General features: G+C 33.7%; 2 protein-coding genes across 2 annotated transcripts in view; one reads left to right on the plus strand and one right to left on the minus strand.

Annotated features, from left to right (window-relative positions):
* The window catches only part of LOC115417202 (uncharacterized), an 18,272-nt gene extending 12,110 nt beyond the window's left edge, over positions 1-6,162 (plus strand). The window contains exons 2-4 of the mRNA XM_030131210.1: positions 3,756-3,930; positions 4,032-4,165; positions 5,745-6,162. Coding sequence (XP_029987070.1) covers positions 3,756-3,930; positions 4,032-4,165; positions 5,745-5,966 — 531 coding nt within the window. The 3' untranslated portion in view covers positions 5,967-6,162. The remainder of the gene's footprint in view (positions 1-3,755; positions 3,931-4,031; positions 4,166-5,744) is intronic.
* Positions 6,163-13,106: 6,944 nt separating this feature from the next.
* The window catches only part of LOC115411119 (angiotensin-converting enzyme 2-like), a 34,946-nt gene continuing 30,552 nt past the window's right edge, over positions 13,107-17,500 (minus strand). The window contains 6 exon segments of the mRNA XM_030123071.1: positions 13,107-13,253; positions 13,394-13,592; positions 16,755-16,794; positions 16,797-16,870; positions 16,965-17,024; positions 17,026-17,057. Of these exon segments, the coding sequence (XP_029978931.1) occupies positions 13,164-13,253; positions 13,394-13,592; positions 16,755-16,794; positions 16,797-16,870; positions 16,965-17,024; positions 17,026-17,057 (495 nt within the window). The 3' untranslated portion in view covers positions 13,107-13,163.

Here is a 17,500-nt window from a genome sequence, read left to right on the forward strand (position 1 = left end):
GAATTTGTGAAATGCAAAAAATTACACTGAAGATATTAACAATCAGTGGTGTCAAAATCATTTTAATTCAGGTTTCACATACAGACACATACAGTCCAGTTAGATTTCAAGTGGGTCAGAACCAGTAAAATATTATTAAACCTATAAATAATGACAACCCCAAATGTTCTCTTTGTTTTTTTGGTGTAAAAAAGTAAAATTACATAAAAATGTTTACATTACCAAACTATACTTTTACAAAAAAGTGAAGAACCTGAACAAATATGAACAAATGGAAATGTCTAAAGAAAAGTAAATGCAATTTAACCAATATTCTGCCTGTTATTAAATGTTTTGTGCGATCGTAATGCACATGTGTAAATGATAAACTGATAAACCGAGGCAGAATTTTGCTAAAATTGCACTTGTTTTTCTTGAGACAATTTAAGTTGTTCATGTTATTCAGATTTTTAAAGTAACTTTGTAGACATAAACCTGATCATAATATAATTTTCCTTTTTCACTGTTATTATTTTACTGGTCTGGCCCACTGCAGATCAAACTGGGCTGAATGTGGAACTGAACTAAAATGAGTTTGACAGCCCTGTTCTACACTTATACTTCCTCTTATTATCTTACCTCTCCCTCCATAGAGAAGCCTCAGAAGGTTTTTAGATAAAACACATCAAGATCTTTTTAGGTTACAAATTCCTTTTGGATCAAAAATGAAAAAAAGAAGTGCGTATTTATCCCAGTTGTTCAGGTTGTTCAAAGCAGTTAAAACTGGGTTGTTTTTCATGTGATGTGAAAACCTGACCTGGGCAACATTTTCCATATTTACATTACACATGTAGGAAACAAAATATATATAACAAACTACTACTAATAATGCCTAAATATAACTACAATATTTTAAACGTAAGAAACAATAAAGGTTTTAATAAAGCATGTGTAACATTTCGCATGTAATAGTATTTCAGCATCAGACATATAAAGTGTAATAAATCCTATAATTATGTACATTCATAGAAGTATGAAGAGGTAAAGCCCTGCTCAAAGTCTGTTATGGACCTTATTTTGGGAAAAATGTGCATAATAGTGAATGACAACAGACACACTGATCCCATTTAAGTCTTGCCATGAGTTACAGATTTGATGTTTGACAATTAAAAGGTTATTTTGCAAAATGATTTGTGATAAAACTGCGATATTGTGTAATTATTAGGGATGCACCGATTCCGATACGAGTATTGGGCATCGGCTCCGATACTCAGTGTGTGTACTCGTATTCGTACTCCTAAAAGTAATCTGATACAAATGCACTGATATCACCTACGGCCGTGTGACATTCCCAGTTCAGTGCAGCAGGTACGAGGAGGAGGAAGAATGTGTGTGGAGTGTGAAGAGTGTGGAGATGGAACTAAATAAATGAGGCTGATCAAAGTAATGCTGACTGACAGTACCGTCCCAGACACAGACAGATACAGACACAGCGTTCTGTCCGTCCTCTGCGTACATTCCATCTGTTTTCCAGGTGCTGGAGGATGAGTACCCAGACAGAGAATACCACTGGGAGTACGGAGCGGTGCGGACCGCCACCAGCGGAAGTGAAAATGAAACTTATCACTCATTCTTTTTCTCTACCTCAGGGGTGTCAAACATGCGGCCTGAGGGCCAAACGCGGCCCGCCGAAGGGTCCAGTTCGGCCCCTGGGATGTTTTTGCCAAGTGCAAAAATTCCAGTCTTGAATTGAATTAAGAAAAAAAAAAATTAGCTTTAATTAAGGAAAAAATCTTCAATTAAGCCAAAAAAATCTTCAATTAAGTTAAAAAATCTTCAATTAAGCCCAAAAAAATCCTCAGTTAAGTAAAAAAAAATCTTGAATTAAGCCAAAAAAAATCTGCAATTAAGTTAAAAAAAAAAAAACTTCAATTAAGCCAAAAAAAATCTGCAATTAAGTAAAAAAAATCTTCAATTAAGCCAAAAAAATCTGCAATTAAGTAAAAAAAATCTTCAATTAAGCCAAAAAAATCTGCAATTAAGTAAAAAAAAATCTTCAATTAAGCCAGAAAAAAATCTTGAATTAAGTAAAAAAAAAATCTCAAATTGAGCAAAAAATCTTGAATTAAGCACAAAAAAAAAAAATCTTCAATGAAGTAAAAAAAAAAAAATCTTCAATTAAGCCAAAAAAAAAATCTTGAATTAAGTAAAAAAAAAATCTCAAATTGAGCAAAAATCTTGAATTAAGCCAAAAAAAAAAAAAATCTTCAATGAAGTAAAAAAAAAATCTTGAATTAAGCAAAAAAAAAAATCTAGAATTAACAAGTTCACGTTTTTTTTCTTTGCTTCAGTGCAAAAAATAAGATTAAATTATGAAAATATTTACATTTACAAACTTTAAATTTAAGTTTCAGTTTTTTCATGTTTTGTTTGTTTTTTGGATAGTTTATAAAGTAAGTATTTTCAAAATTTAACAGGGGATTTTTTACACTATAACAAAGACAAAAATTTGGATTCTCATTATTTTATATATTATGTTTTATTTTCTGGTCCGGCCCACTTCAGAACAAATTTAGCTGAATATGGAACTGAACTAAAATGAGTTTGACTCTTCCTGCTGAAGCTAAACTTTTAAACCTTACCAGCGAAAATGCTGCAACATTAGTATCGCATTAGTGTTCCCTCTGTCGTCTCCATGTTTGTTATTACTGACTTTCTTCTTCTTCTCAAAATCTTTCCTCTTCTTGTGGTATTTGTCCAGTATGGTTAATTCAGAGCGGCGCCCCCTGGTGGATTAATTGACAAACGTTCATTCCAACACATTAAATGTCAGTAGCAGCACTTTGTTCCAGTCAGACTAATGACAACGACAATAAAGCACATTTACAAAAGGAACGAACAACTGGAATGGGATTATTAAGGACTCGTATCGGTACTCGGTATCAGCAAGTACTCAAATATAAGTACTCGTACTCGGTCTGGAAAAAAGTGGTATCGGTGCATCCCTAGTAATTATAAAGACACCACCCTCCTTGTTTTAAAATTACATTGTCATATCCTCCTCCACGAGCTGCTCAGACCTGCTGAACATGTCTCTACACATCTCACCATGACTTGTTGTGGTTTTCATTCCTTTTACTATTCTACCACCCGTCCAAATGTGCTGAATGAGTCTCTTGCCATTGACTGTCATATATTTTTGTGAACTAAGGTCCTGTGAGGTCGAGAGGAGGAGGTGGAGTCAGTGATTAGTGTTTCCTGAGGATCCTAAATAACATAAAAGTCTTTTTTTTTTTTTTTTATCTTTTTATGAGCAATGTAACAGTACATACAAAGGAGCAAAATTACAGTGCAATCATTATACATTGCCTTTTATATAATTTTTCCCCATGCCCAATCCAACCCCAAGGCCCTCCGAGAAGGGGCAACAGCAGAAATAAGAACATCACAACAGTCTCTGAGCAGTAGAAAATCAAATAAGTACAAGCAGTATCAAATCTGTGGTGTACACGAACATCAACTGAGCTAATGGAAATAGAAGAAAATAAAAATAAATAAAAATAAATATTAAAAATAAAAATAAATAAATAAATAAAAATTAAGTCATAGCTTGTAGATATCTGTGTTTACTTTCAAATATTAGACATTACCTAGATGTATCAAATGTGACAATAATTAATAGACAGAACAAATTACGACAAAAAACAACAATACCTAAACAATAATAAAATAGAGTAGGGTGGAGGTATGAGAGATCAATCTGAATAACATAAAAGTCTTTGACACCCACGTTTCACATCTGTTTAATTGTTCTGCTATTCTCAGTTCCCAGAGGAGGGGGCAGTTTCAAAAGGGTCAAGGTGTTTGACGCGTCAGTGGAACATGTCGCCTCTCACATGTTCCTCAGAAGCCTCTGTCTGCAGAAGACCGTCTACGCCTCACCAAATCCAGGTTTGACCCTCTGACCAGTACAACCTTTCATTCACATGGACAGTGTTACTGTTGTCGAGGCTGTGGATTTCTGAACGCTCCTCCTTTTTCTGTGTGTTTAGAGATGATCACAATATACTACTACAAGTCAGACTTCAAAAAGTTCAGAGGGATCCCAGTGGTCCTGAACTTCACAGGGTCTGACTGTTTCCTCAAGTGCTCCAAAGAAGAAGAGAGAATCCTCCTCCAAGTGGAGGTAAATGTTAAAATGGATCTATGAAGTAATGTATGTAGTACAGTATCTACAGCCTGTTGTAGTATTATGCTTTAACATAACATAACAGTTCTCAGTACCCCCCCCCATCCCACCACATGCATGTGCAAATATATTGTAAAATGTCTATAATATTTAAACGTAAATCTAAATTTATATAAATAGCAGATTTGTTTTTTCTCTTTATCCTACACATTGCATTTACGTACTTATTTTGCACATGTGCACATTTTTGCACATATTGTAGATTTTACTGTAGATTTTACTGGTTCTGTTCTTATTATGGTGAGTGTTTTTATTGTTGGGTTCCTTCTCTTTTGCATCGCGTGGGGTAGTGCACCAATTTCATTGTACAATAGTATGTTGGTGCAATCTTCTTATCTTATCTTATCTTATCTATCTTATCTTATCTTATCTTACATTACCTTATCTTATCTTATCTTATCTCATTTTAACTCATCTTATCTTATCTTGTCTTATCTTATCCTTACATTACCTTATCTTATTATCTCATTTTAACTCATCTTATCTTATCTTATCTTATCTTATCTTATCTCATTTTAACTCATTTAACTCATCTTATCTTATCTAATATTATTTATTTTATCTTATCTTGTCTTATCTTATTTATCTTACCTTGTTTATTTTATCTAATTTTATTTTATCTTATCTTATCTTACATTACCTTATCTTATCTTATCTCATTTTATCTTATCTTATTTTATCTTATCTTATCTAATTGATCTTATCTTTATTTATCGTATCTAATTTTAACTTATCTAATCTTGTTTTATTTTATTTTATTTTAACTTATTTAATTTAATTTAATTTTATCTTATCTTATTTTATCTTATCTTATGTTATCCTATTTTACCTTTATTATCATCTTATTTTTTAACTCATCTTATCTTGTCTTATCATATCGTATCTCATCTCATCTTATCTTTTTTATCTCATCTTATTTTACTTTATCTTATCTTATCTCATCTTATCTTATTTATATAGTCTTACCTTATTTTATTTTATCTTGTCTTATCTTATCTTATTTTATCTTACCTTTATTATCTTACTTTATTTATCTTACGTAATTTTATTTATCTTATCTTATCTTATCTTATCTTATCTTTATCTCATTTTATTTATTTTATCTTATCTTATTGATCTTATCTTTATTTATCTTATCTAATTTTAACTTATCTAATCTGATTTTATTTTATTTATTTTAACTTATTTAATTTAATTTAATTTAATTTAATTTATCTTATCATATCTTATCTCTTATATCTGTTGCTTCTCAAGTGTATATTTTCTGCTTTCTTCTTTCCTGCACTTTATTTTGGTGTTTCTTTTGTGTTTGCTGCTCTCAACTGAGAAATTTCCCTATAAATCAATAAAATCTTATCTTATCTCATCTCATCTCATCTCATCTGATCTTATCTTATGCATGTTATATGATTGTTTTACCATAGGGACAGTCTGTCAAAATGTAAATATTCATGACTAGAGACTCAAGTCAACAACTATTCATAAAACATGCTAATACAAAAATGTGCTGTTGCAGGTTTGTGAAAAGCAGAAACTGCAGAAGATCTCCAAAAGCGACGAGGGCACCCTTTCGTTTGTCTTCTACATGAAGGGTGATCGGACAGACGACCGGACCTTTGAGTCAGCGCTGCACCTCGGCTGGTTCATCCAAATTGTCAACACAGACTCAGTGGAAGTAACAGAAAAAGAGCGACCTGAAGAGGATAATCATTTCCGTGTCATCATTCAGAAGAATTAATAGAGCTAAACACAGACTGAATTGAGCCACCTGGTTCAATGATACACAAGCTCTTTCCACTTTGCCAGATTCTGCTATTGCAGAAGTGTGTTGATATGTATCATATAACTAATGTTTTTGCATATGTGTGAAAAAGAGATGAGTGAAGTCATGTTCGGTAATTTTGGTTTTTAAAGTAAACTTTGAAAGCTACTTGCATTTTATGAGTAATTTAGTGTAAAAAGTCAATTTTGTAAAAAAAAAAAAACAAAACAAAATGTCAGCGTATTACACTGGGTTACAAAAAAATGTTTTTTGCAAGTTGTCCAGGTTTTTTCAACTGAATTAGGACCATTTTGCACCACTAAATCCAAAAAAGACATCTGTTTTTCCCAGTCAGGTCAGGTTTTTTTGCTAATTCGATTTTGAAAAATGTTATCTTCTCACAAAATTGATGACATTTTGTGATTTTATCAGTTGATTTTTATATAGTTCTCACCCAAAATATTTTAAGGGGAAAAAAATCATTTTCTAACAGGATTCCTGTTAGGTACAATGGTGTATTCACTGCAGATGTAGCAGAATACGTCAGGCTTATTTTTTGCAAGATCTTCTAGTCGAAGCCATTTCATTCACCTGTAATATTAAAAAAAACATTAATCATAAATTGGCAAAAGTAAAATCTTCAGAACTCGTTTATTGCAAGAAATATGAAAGAATTTTGTATCATATGATGTGAAAATGCCATAAACGTAAGCAAAAATGTTAAAAAGCCAATATGTAGCATAGTTCAGAAAGTTGACCTGACTGAGCAAAATTAAAGTGATTTTTGGATTCAGCACACCAAAATTATCCTAAATCAGCTCAAAAAACTTAAACAATAAATTGTTGTTGACCAGTCTTATAATAAAACTGTGGCTAATTGTAAACATGAGTCCAATCTACACAGTCAGTAACATTGTCAGTAATGTTTTTACTGTTTAACACAATAATGTTTAAAACTGTCTTAGGTTTCACATGTCGCCAAGTCTTAGGTCGCCTTTAAATTTGTTGTTTTTGCAAGGTTCAAATAAGCATGTATATCTATCTCTCACTCTTTTCTTTACATATATTATGAAAATAAAAAAAAATATGTGCACAGCCTTAAAACACACACTAAAAACTAAACTAAATGGGTTGTAAAGGTTAAAGTCACTATTTTGGGTGACCTCTGACCCAATGGCAAGAAGTGGTACAAACAGTTACAAACATCTGACATGTGTTGAATGAAACCTGGTTAAAAAAAAAACAAAAAAAAAAAACATAAGAACATTAATGCAACAAATGTCATATTGTCTGAATAAAACGGCCAGATAAAATAAGTGCAAAGGGAGGTCACACTAAATACTACCACTTTACTGAAGCTTCTCTTCTTTTTTTTTTTTTTTTTTTTTATGAAACTTTTTTTTAACTCATAAAGACCCAGTGATTTTGTGGCATTTCTTTTTTTTTTTTCTATATTTAACTTTTCTTAAGTGATTTATTACAATTTATTATGACATAACCCTTTGTATTTTATGTTTTTAGTGAACATCAGGTATTTTCCTATATTTGATTTACTGATCATGTAGATGTTCATAAAAAGCTCAGATTAAAGTTGAGGGTTATTATATCAGAATATGAGAAAACTGAAGAAAAAGTGACTTTTTAAGCAAAATTTATCATTAATTGAACATAAACCTAGTGTGTCCATCCACTGTCATTGATCCAACTCCATGGGTTTTACTGGTGAATCAATGTTGTAGAAGATGACGGTGTTTCCATGGTAACTACAGAGCCTCTGAACATCCAAATGGGTCATATCTGATGACCATGAAAAGACGACAACCTGTACACAAATTATTTACATGTATTGATAGGATTAGTGGATCAACAGGTATTAAACAGTTTAGATCAGTCGATGGGTCTGTGTAGGTTAACTCTGGACATACTTCACATATGTCAGATGGGATGTTAATACAGAATGTCATTAGAACTTTAGTAAACCGACAAACCTAATGTTGAACTTAGACTTTTGCACAGTACTGTATTCCAATAAATTATTGCATAGAAATACTGTGATTTAAAATGACTGTTGGGCACCAAGAATATACAAGTATATACAGTTAATTATGATAAAATTACTGGCATTGGTAAACTTTGCAGCTTTTGTGTTTTTGTGGGGTTTTTTGTTTTTTTTTTTGCTGCTCAATCTGCTGTAGATCTCAATCAAGCAGGAAATTTCAATAAAATTACATTACATAAACTTGGTACTTGCTTTAGTATCATTTCATTTTGTATAACCGCAAATAAGAAAGAGCTGGTACAGTGCAGAGGATGAAAATTTAAAAAATAAATAATAAATAAATTACAGCTATTTTAAAATGTCATTGTAGGCCGCATGAACACAACTTTTTCATGTGTTTCATTAGTTAAATATACTGTACATCCATTCCTCACATTCAAAGACAGCAATATTTTAAGGAAAACTTGGAACAGCAAAGTATTTACATCTCTGTAATGTTGTCAGTTCTTTTTTCCAAACATTTTAAAGACGTCCAGTGACTGAAGACACCGAGTGATGACATGTTCCAGGTGTCATTTTCTCACTTTGTCCCATTATACAGGGGTTGGACAAAATAATGGAAACACCTTCACCTCAAGATGATAATGCCCCAATCCATACAGCTAGAATTGTTAAAGAATGGCATGAGGAACATTCTAATGAAGTTGAGCATCTCGTATGGCCGGCACAGTCCCCAGACCTCAACATTATTGCATTTATGGTCAGTTTTAGAGATTCAAGTAAGACGTCGATTTCCACCGCCATCGTCTCTAAAAGAGTTGGAGGGTATTCTAACTGAAGAATGGCTTAAAATTCCTTTGGAAACAATTCACAAGTTGTATGAATCAATACCTCGGAGAATTGAGGCTGTAATTGCCGTAAAAGGCGGACTACACCATATTAAATTATATTTGTTGATTTTTTAAGGTGTTTCCATTATTTTGTCCAACCCCTGTAGTTTATGACAAGTCTGGAGGAGTGAAACATTATGGAGTCAGTGTTGTTGTGTCCCACTAGAGGGCGTCAGAGAGCCACCAGGGAGGCCTTTAGATGGTGGTGAAAACACAGAAAAACACTTTAACCCTTTCATGCATAGTGGTCACTCCAGTGGACAGCTATTCCACAGCTGTTCTCTTGTATATTCATGGATTTTGTTGTTTGTTTGTTGTTTTTGTTTTTTTTTTTTTTACACATATCTTTATTAAAGTTTTAAGACACTACATATCTTTTCTGACATGAATTGGTAACATTATGTAGATCTCTCCTGAGCATAAACCCCCAGAATCTCAAGCCCTCCCCATAGTTTTCACACAATTTATCAGTAAATACATGTTCTGTGCGTCAAAAATTAAACATGTGGTGTCCAGCTGAGTGGACATTTTGCAACTTCATGAAAAATAGGTTCATGAGATTTTTTTTTTTTTCCATTATTATTTTTATGTATTTTTAATTTTTTTTTTTTTCCATTTTATTTATTTATTTATCTATTTATTTTTCAGAAGAAAATTTTCAATCGCATTGTTTTTTTCATGCCTAAAGAGGAATAAAAACACTCAGGAAAAAATTTTGATTAAGGTTCTCATAATTCGTGCATGAAAGGGTTAATGACACAATAATGATAACAATAATATCAACTATCTAACGAAAACATATAGTTGATCTATAGTGCTTCATTTGTGTGAAATAACTGCTTAACCCAATTAAAACAAATAAATAAATTGGTCAAAATGGGCAGTACCCTGGCCAGACACACCACTGAGCTAAATAAAAATTAAAATTAAAATTAAAATTAAAACCCGGTGGTGCAGTGGTTAAGGTCCTGGGTTTGATTCCAACACCAGTTCACGGGGGGTGGGGCCTTTCTGTGTGGAGTTTGCATGTTCTCCCCGTGTCTGTGGGTTCTCTCCGGGTACTCCGGCTCCTCCCACCATCCAAACACATGCACTAATAGGTTAACTGGTTCATCTAAATCACCCATAGGTGTGAATGTGAGAGTGATTGTTTGTCTCTATATGTTCAGCCCTGTGATGAACTGGTGACATGTCCAGGGTGTACCCCGCCTTCGCCCGTAAGTAGCTGGGATAGGCTCCAAACGACCCACGTGACCCTAGTGAGGATAAAGTGGGTTCAGATAATGAATGAATTCAAATTCAAATTCAAATATGTGTGTGTGCACCTACATTAATGTTACTACATTCTGACACTGCTCTGCAGTTATGCATGTTGACAGACAGACTAAGCTCGACTCATTCACAGAAACAGGTCAGGATTACTCAGCAAATGTCACCTTCCAGTGTCAGTTTCACGGTGAAGGCCCCTGGTCTAATAGTTAGGTCTGAAACTGGTTTTTCAGCCATGACGGCCCTGAAAACAATATAGCGCCACGTTGAACCAGCAGGTCGACATGTGTACAGCACTGACAAAGATCTGCCCATGTAGTTTATCCAAATCTGGACTTTTATCAAACTTTAGCACTTGGTGATCATTTACATTTTTTATTGTGAATATTTCAGAATGCTGTGATATTTGCTTCACGTAAGCACTGACAAAATATTAATTTCAAAGAAAGCATTTTTGTCATCATTGTAACAAAACATACAGAAGGCGAAGTCTTTGTCAAAGGGGAGTTGTGGAATGTTTTGTTGGACACAGAAAGCAGAATTTTGAGAAGGGGTAAGGTTAGCCTGACCCTCGTGCCCCTCTGTAGGTCTGCCCCTGATGCATTCTTACAAATACAATAGAACAAGTGGTGCCAGGCACAACAAACCCCGCCCCTCGCACGTATTGTAGCTTATTTTGGCATCGATCCAGCTGATGTCATCATGTCTATGCATGTGCTGATGTAGCATATCAGTTGCCTCTACATCTGTGCCAAATTTGAAGCAAATTGAAACAAAATTGATGTTTTTATAGACATTTGAAATTTCGTCCATTTTAAGTAAATGGGAGAAGAAAAAAGATTTTTAAAATTCCTAAAAAAAATATGAATTTTACCTACTTTTCCTAAAATGTAATCACATCTATTCTGGGTCACTAACAATCTATAAACCACATTTAGTATTAACTCAACCAGTAGTTTTGCTGCTACAGATGTTTTTATAGACATTTGAAATTTCGCCCATTAAAAGTAAATGGGGGAAAAAAAATTAAATAATAAAAATGTTTAACTTTGACCTACTGTTCCCAAAATCTAATCAGTTCTATTCCATGTCAGTGTCAATCCATAAACCCAATTTGGTATGAATTCAATCAGTAGTTTTGCTGCTTTAGTGTTAACAAACAAACAAACAAACTGAACCAAAAACAATCCCCCTTGCCTCTCCTTTGGGGGGCGGGTAATAAAACTGAAGAAACATGAAACATATTGTGTTCAGTCACTCCAAGATGAAGGCAAGTGAATTACAGTTTAATATATAGTGGTGTTCTTTCTAAATTTATATTTCTGTACCAGTCCAACTATTTTTTAGTTTAGGTTGTACCACATACTGGACTGTACCTACATTTACATTAAACGCACATGTGAAAAATGTATAGAGCAGAATGAACCTGTTTGAATATGCAAGCCTTTCAAAGAACTCTGTAAAAGTATATGATATTGTTTTAATCATCTTTCAGAAATTAGAGCCATCCAACAGGGGACGTCTGGATAACAGCAACAACAAAATACACATATTGAGTCATGAAAATGTATTATTTGTTTCAAATCACCAAACACACGTGGAAGCAACATTAAATATACCGTACCTTCAAAAAGAACCATTCTGAAAAAAAAAAAAAAACCTCCTTAAATCAGATTTACATGTTTACCCATGTGAAAGTATACATTTTATATTAAAAATTGTAAAGATTTCTGTTCTCAGATTATTTTCAGGATACATATGTATACATTGTTATATTTAGAGCTTGTACATGGTAAAAATGCCACCATTATTACAAAAATACACTTAAATACTCTACATTACAAATCAACAAACTAGAATCAAGTGAACTTTAGCATAGTTGGTTAATTTCTAAGTTGTGCCACATACTCTATATTTAACCCTTTCATGCACGAATTATGAGAACCTTAGTCAATATTTTTTTCTTGAGTGTTTTGTTCCTCTTTGGGCATGAAAAAACAATGCAATTGATTTTTTTTTTTTTTTTTTATGAACGAATTTTTCATGGAGTTCAAAAATGTCCACTCAGCTGGACACCATGCATTTAAGTTTTGAAGCAAAGAAACATTTATTTAAAAATCATCATCAGAAAGTGATAAACCATGTGAAAACTATGAAACAAAAGCTTTTTAATGCTGCTAATTGCTAAATTGCTACTGTTTTCTCACATTTTCTCACACTCTAATATTAGTTATTACTCATTTCATGGAGATAAAATCCTCCTGAGACCCAGGAAATGGACAGTTTTAGCTTTTTTACATTAAAAAATTGTCTTGATTGGAAACTGTATAATGCAACAGTTTTTTCAGATACATTTTTAAAATTAGTTTATTTATTGATTGATTTTTTTAATGGAATGTCTTTTGTAATGGACAGCATTTTTAAAGTAAAACTGTCAAACTTTTGTCCCCTACAGAGGACAAAATGCATTGCTGGGTCTCAGGAGGATATGCAAAAAAACAAAACAAAACTGTTTGTTAATTACAGTCTAATAACAATTAGCAATTGATTTCCACTAAAACATGTTACTGCAGATCAGGTTTATCAAGAACAGCAAAGTTACAGTAATGGTGTGAATTGCAGTGTTTTGAATGATGCATAAGAGTCCTGATATGGAACTAAAACTACAAAACCCATGAATAAACACAACAGCCGTAGAACAACTGTCCACTGGAGTGACCACTATGCATGAAAGGGTTAACTTCTTTTTTAACTGCATCTAATACTAATACTGCATCTTACATTGGACCTCTTGAAGTATTTAACCATGAGTCAACATATATAATAAGTATACTACAATTAAATACGATTAAGCATGTTTTTACAAGGGCATTCACTGTACAATAACCATATTAATATAAGAGAGTTGTTCAAAGGGCGATGCAGAGCTGGTGAAAGAGCAGTAGGTTTGTTCTTGTTCTAGATAATATCGGCCCTGAGGACATTTTTTGCTTTTGATCGTCAATATCAGTGGATTCAGAATCCAGTTTGTTCGTCTTCACTGTGCTCAAAGGCTTTGTTAGCGTGTCCGTCAATGGTGGTATCGTAGGGGTTTTCCGCGCTTGCCTCTTTGTCTCTTTAGACTTCCTGCAGACACACACAAAAACAGGAAAATGGAAAACCTCTCATGAAACATGTATGTGGTTTAACATTTAGATGTGGACAAGTGCAGGCAGAGGGTGTCCATGTGCAGGTTGGTCATGAACAAACTTCTTGCGCTGTCTGAAGCCAGAAAAGATGAGGTAGACGCCCGCCAGCACAACGACCCCCATGACCACGCCAAACACCACCAGCCACACCTCCACCGGCTGCTCCACAGGAGGGGCCATCGTGGTGAGGATACCCACAAACTCCAGCGTCTTATCATCCAACTGGAAGGCATTGTTGATTCTTCCTCTATATAGTCTACCATCAGCAATAAAATAAGAACACACACCAAACAGTTAGATTTCATTACAATAAAAAAAGCATACACAATAATATTTCAATTCTTGAGACAAAGGTAGTTTAACCCTTAAAGATGTAGAAAATTTTTGTGGTGACTTCCAAATTTTTATTTTTTTTTCCCCAAATTTAACCTTTTCTCAGTGATTTACCTCCATTTATTATAATAACTGTTGCAAATAAAGTTGAAATAATTTCCCATTTATACACATCAATAATCACCTTTGACTAAGAGCAACGATTACAATGAAAAGTCCCAGTTACACTTTATCTATCAAGAATAAATCACATTATGACAATCATTTTAGGAGAAGAGGTACAAAGATTTTATTCCAACTTTATGGGCAGCAGTGTATTATCCTTTGTATTTTGCATTTTCTGTGAAAATCAGGGATTTTTAAAATATTTAATTTACTTATAAAGCTCAAGAGCAAAGTCAAAATGACTGTTTCAACAAAATATATCATTAACTGAGCATAAAACCCCAGTTACACAGGTTTTACTGGTGAATCAGTGTTTTTTCCTTATATTTCGTTCACTCTGGAGCCTCCAGATTTGCCCAAATGGCTTATGTCTGATCCTGATGCAAAGCTGAGAAACTGTATTTACCTGAATTATCATAAGGATTATTTGCATTAGTAGTTGAAAGTTTCAGAAAAGTAGATTCTGTTTAGGTCAGTGTTTTCAACCTTGGGGTCGGGACCCCAAGTGGGGTCGCCTGGAATTCAAATGAGGTCGCCTGAAATTTTTAGTAATTGAAAAATTAAAACTTACTAATAAAAAATATAGGGTGAGTTGAGAGAGACAATCATAATACATATAAGACATGACAAACTGAGTGTGAAACTGCAGCACTGTGGTTCTGTTCATCTGTCACATGTTCATTGTGGTCAGTTTCAGATGCTGCAGCTCTTTCATAATTCATAGTTTCAGTTCTTGTTTGTTCAGTATTAATTGTCAGCCTTATAAATCACAGCTGGACTGGACTGGACAGATCCTGACCAAGGAAAATCAAATTCTCCCTTTGTGCAGTAATCTACACCTGGATTTACTGCCTCAGTCCAGAATAATATAGACTAAATGTCCTCTAAAATTAACGTTTATTTGCAACATAGAATAGAAAACTATTACATGATCAAAAACAAATTAATTTTAGCTAAAAATGTCCCCATTTGAATGTCTGGGGTCGCTAGAAATTTGTGATATTAAAATGGGGTCACAAGACAAAAAAGGTTGGGAACCACTGGTTTAGGTCTTTGAGGGTCAAAGGTCAAAGAGGTCTGTTCAAGGCCTGTCATTGTCTTTAATAAAAGCCAAATGTACTTGACTCTGACTCTGTGACTGTTACGTTCTCTTTGTTTCAACTGATAGCACTGGGATCAGATGACACGAGTGTATTTTATTTCATAAGGACACAAACATTCTTACAAATGTGGTTAACGAAGAATTTGAAAAACTGACTACTTGGTTCAAGTCGAACAAATTATCACTAAACATTAAGAAAAAAAGCTTCATATATTTTGGTACACAACCTAAAAGTTTTAACTCTTCTATGAAAATTCAAACTGATTATATCCCCTTTAGGAACGTTAGTTCAGCTTGTTTCCTGGGTGTTTTGGTGGATGAATCACTAACCTGGAAACCTCACCTTAGTTTCATAAGAACAAAAATTGCCAAAGCAGTGGGTACATTGGGAAAATCTAATCCACATCTGATTAATACAAATGTGGAAATTATGTTGTATTCTGCAGTGATACATCCTTATATTAATTACTGTAATATTGTTTGGCCCAGCACCCATAACACTAAACTTGAGCCTATTCTTCGTCTTCAAAAGTGAGTTTGAAAATAATAGTGTGTAGATCGTAGACACCCTCTCAGCCTCTGGTGTGTTAGTGTTACCAAGTTAATCATTTACAAATTGGGAAATTTTGTTTATGGCTCTGTTAAAAAGCTACTGCCTCAACATTTCAATAATATTTTTCCTTTTACATTCAAATCCACAAGTATTCAACTCGTAGTAGCTCTTATTAGCGCAGTCTTTGCTCGTACCAGTCAAACTCAGTTCCGTGTTCTATACAGAGGACCCAACAGATGGAATAATTCTCAAATTCAGTTGAAAAAAGCTGTGAAAACTCTGCTCCTGAGTGATTGTAATGTTCCACATGGGATACATTTCTAAACTTGGAATTTTATTTGTAGAAAATGTACTTTTGTGTAGCTTGCATATATTTTTCTATATTTTAATTGCAGTTGTAATTAATCTTTGAACCCTGGAGGTTGCCACTTGTTAACCCTTCATGCATGAATTATGAGAACCTTAGTTAAGATTTTTTTTCTTGATTTTTTTATTCCTCCTTAGACATGAAAAAACAATGCGATCAAGGTTTTTTTTGTTTGTTTTTATGGAGTTACAAAAATGTCCACGCATTTCATTTTGAAGAAAAGAAACATGTTTGAAACCCAATATCAGAAAGTGATATAAAAACTTTGAAATAAAAACATTTTTAATGCTGCTAATCTGATGTTTTCTCACATTTTAACATATTCTAATGCTAGTTATTACTCACTTCATGGAGATAATATGCAAAAAAAAATGTTTTGTCTAACAAATGACAATTGATTACACTCAAACATGTTAGTGCAGATCAGGTTTATCAAAAACAGCAAAGCTTCAGTAATGGTATGAATGTCAGTGTTTGGGATGGTGCATAAGTGTCCACTGTGTCGGCTGATATGGAACTAAAACAACTAAACCCATGAATATACAAGAGAACAGCTGGAGAAGAACTGTCCACTGTAGTGACCGCCATGCATGAAAGGGTTAAGCCCCTTGAGGTTTTTTGGTAACCATCCATCACAATTTTTAATCAACATGTATTTATGTGTATGTTCTTTACTATGTGAAAAAAATAAAACAAAATAAATAAAATAAAATAAAATAAAATAAAAATTAAATTAAATAAATTAATTAAATTAAATAAATTAAATTAAATTAAATTAGGTCACTAGAGTCAGACTTTCATATTTAAGTCTGACTCCTTCTCAGATAGTCAGTTGGATATCTGGATTTAAAGACAGCCAATAGAATGGACTTTTGACATTATATACTGAATCTCTCACCTTATGGCGGCCTCCACATCCTCTTTTGCGATATATTCAGGGGACTTTCTGGGTTCTTTACCACCATGTAGAAGGAAATTCTGGGAGTTTCATCATAGGTGAGGATGTTCTCTGCTCTGTAGGTGTGAAGAAAAAACTGTTTGCTCATCCAGGCACAAACAAAAGTCCAGACGTCTGTATTAGTTCTTGGAGAAAGCAGTAAATACTGACGTGAAGAGAAGAGTCTTGTTCTTTTGGCTGAAGTACTGCCTCAACACATAAGCAATGTTGGAACAGGTACAGCTCGTTGGCATTCCAGGAATACTGAAACACATTTAGTCCATATTTCACATGATTTTTTAAATTTTTTTTTAAACAGGGCTGCTGTTACATCAGTTACAGTAATCTGAAAAAGTTTTGGACACCTTTAACACTACACCAGACAGACCAAAACATTCATTCATTCATTTCTGAACGCTTTATCCTCACTAGGGTCATGGGGGTCGCTGGAGCCTATCCCAGCTACATAGGGGCGAAGGCGGGGTACACCTGGACAAGTCACCAGTTCATCGCAGGGCTGAACATATAGAGACGAACTATCACTCTCACATTCACACCTATGGGCAATTTAGATGAACCAATTAACCTGTTAGTGCATGTGTTTGGATGGTGGGAGGAAGCCGGAGTACCCAGAGAGAACCCAGACCAAAAAATTCTAATTTTTTAAAATTATTGTTTACAAGAAAAAAATCACTCAATTCTTGGCG

This window comes from Sphaeramia orbicularis, chromosome 3 (assembly GCF_902148855.1).
Source record: "Sphaeramia orbicularis chromosome 3, fSphaOr1.1, whole genome shotgun sequence".
NCBI classification, from domain to species: Eukaryota; Metazoa; Chordata; class Actinopteri; order Kurtiformes; family Apogonidae; genus Sphaeramia; species Sphaeramia orbicularis.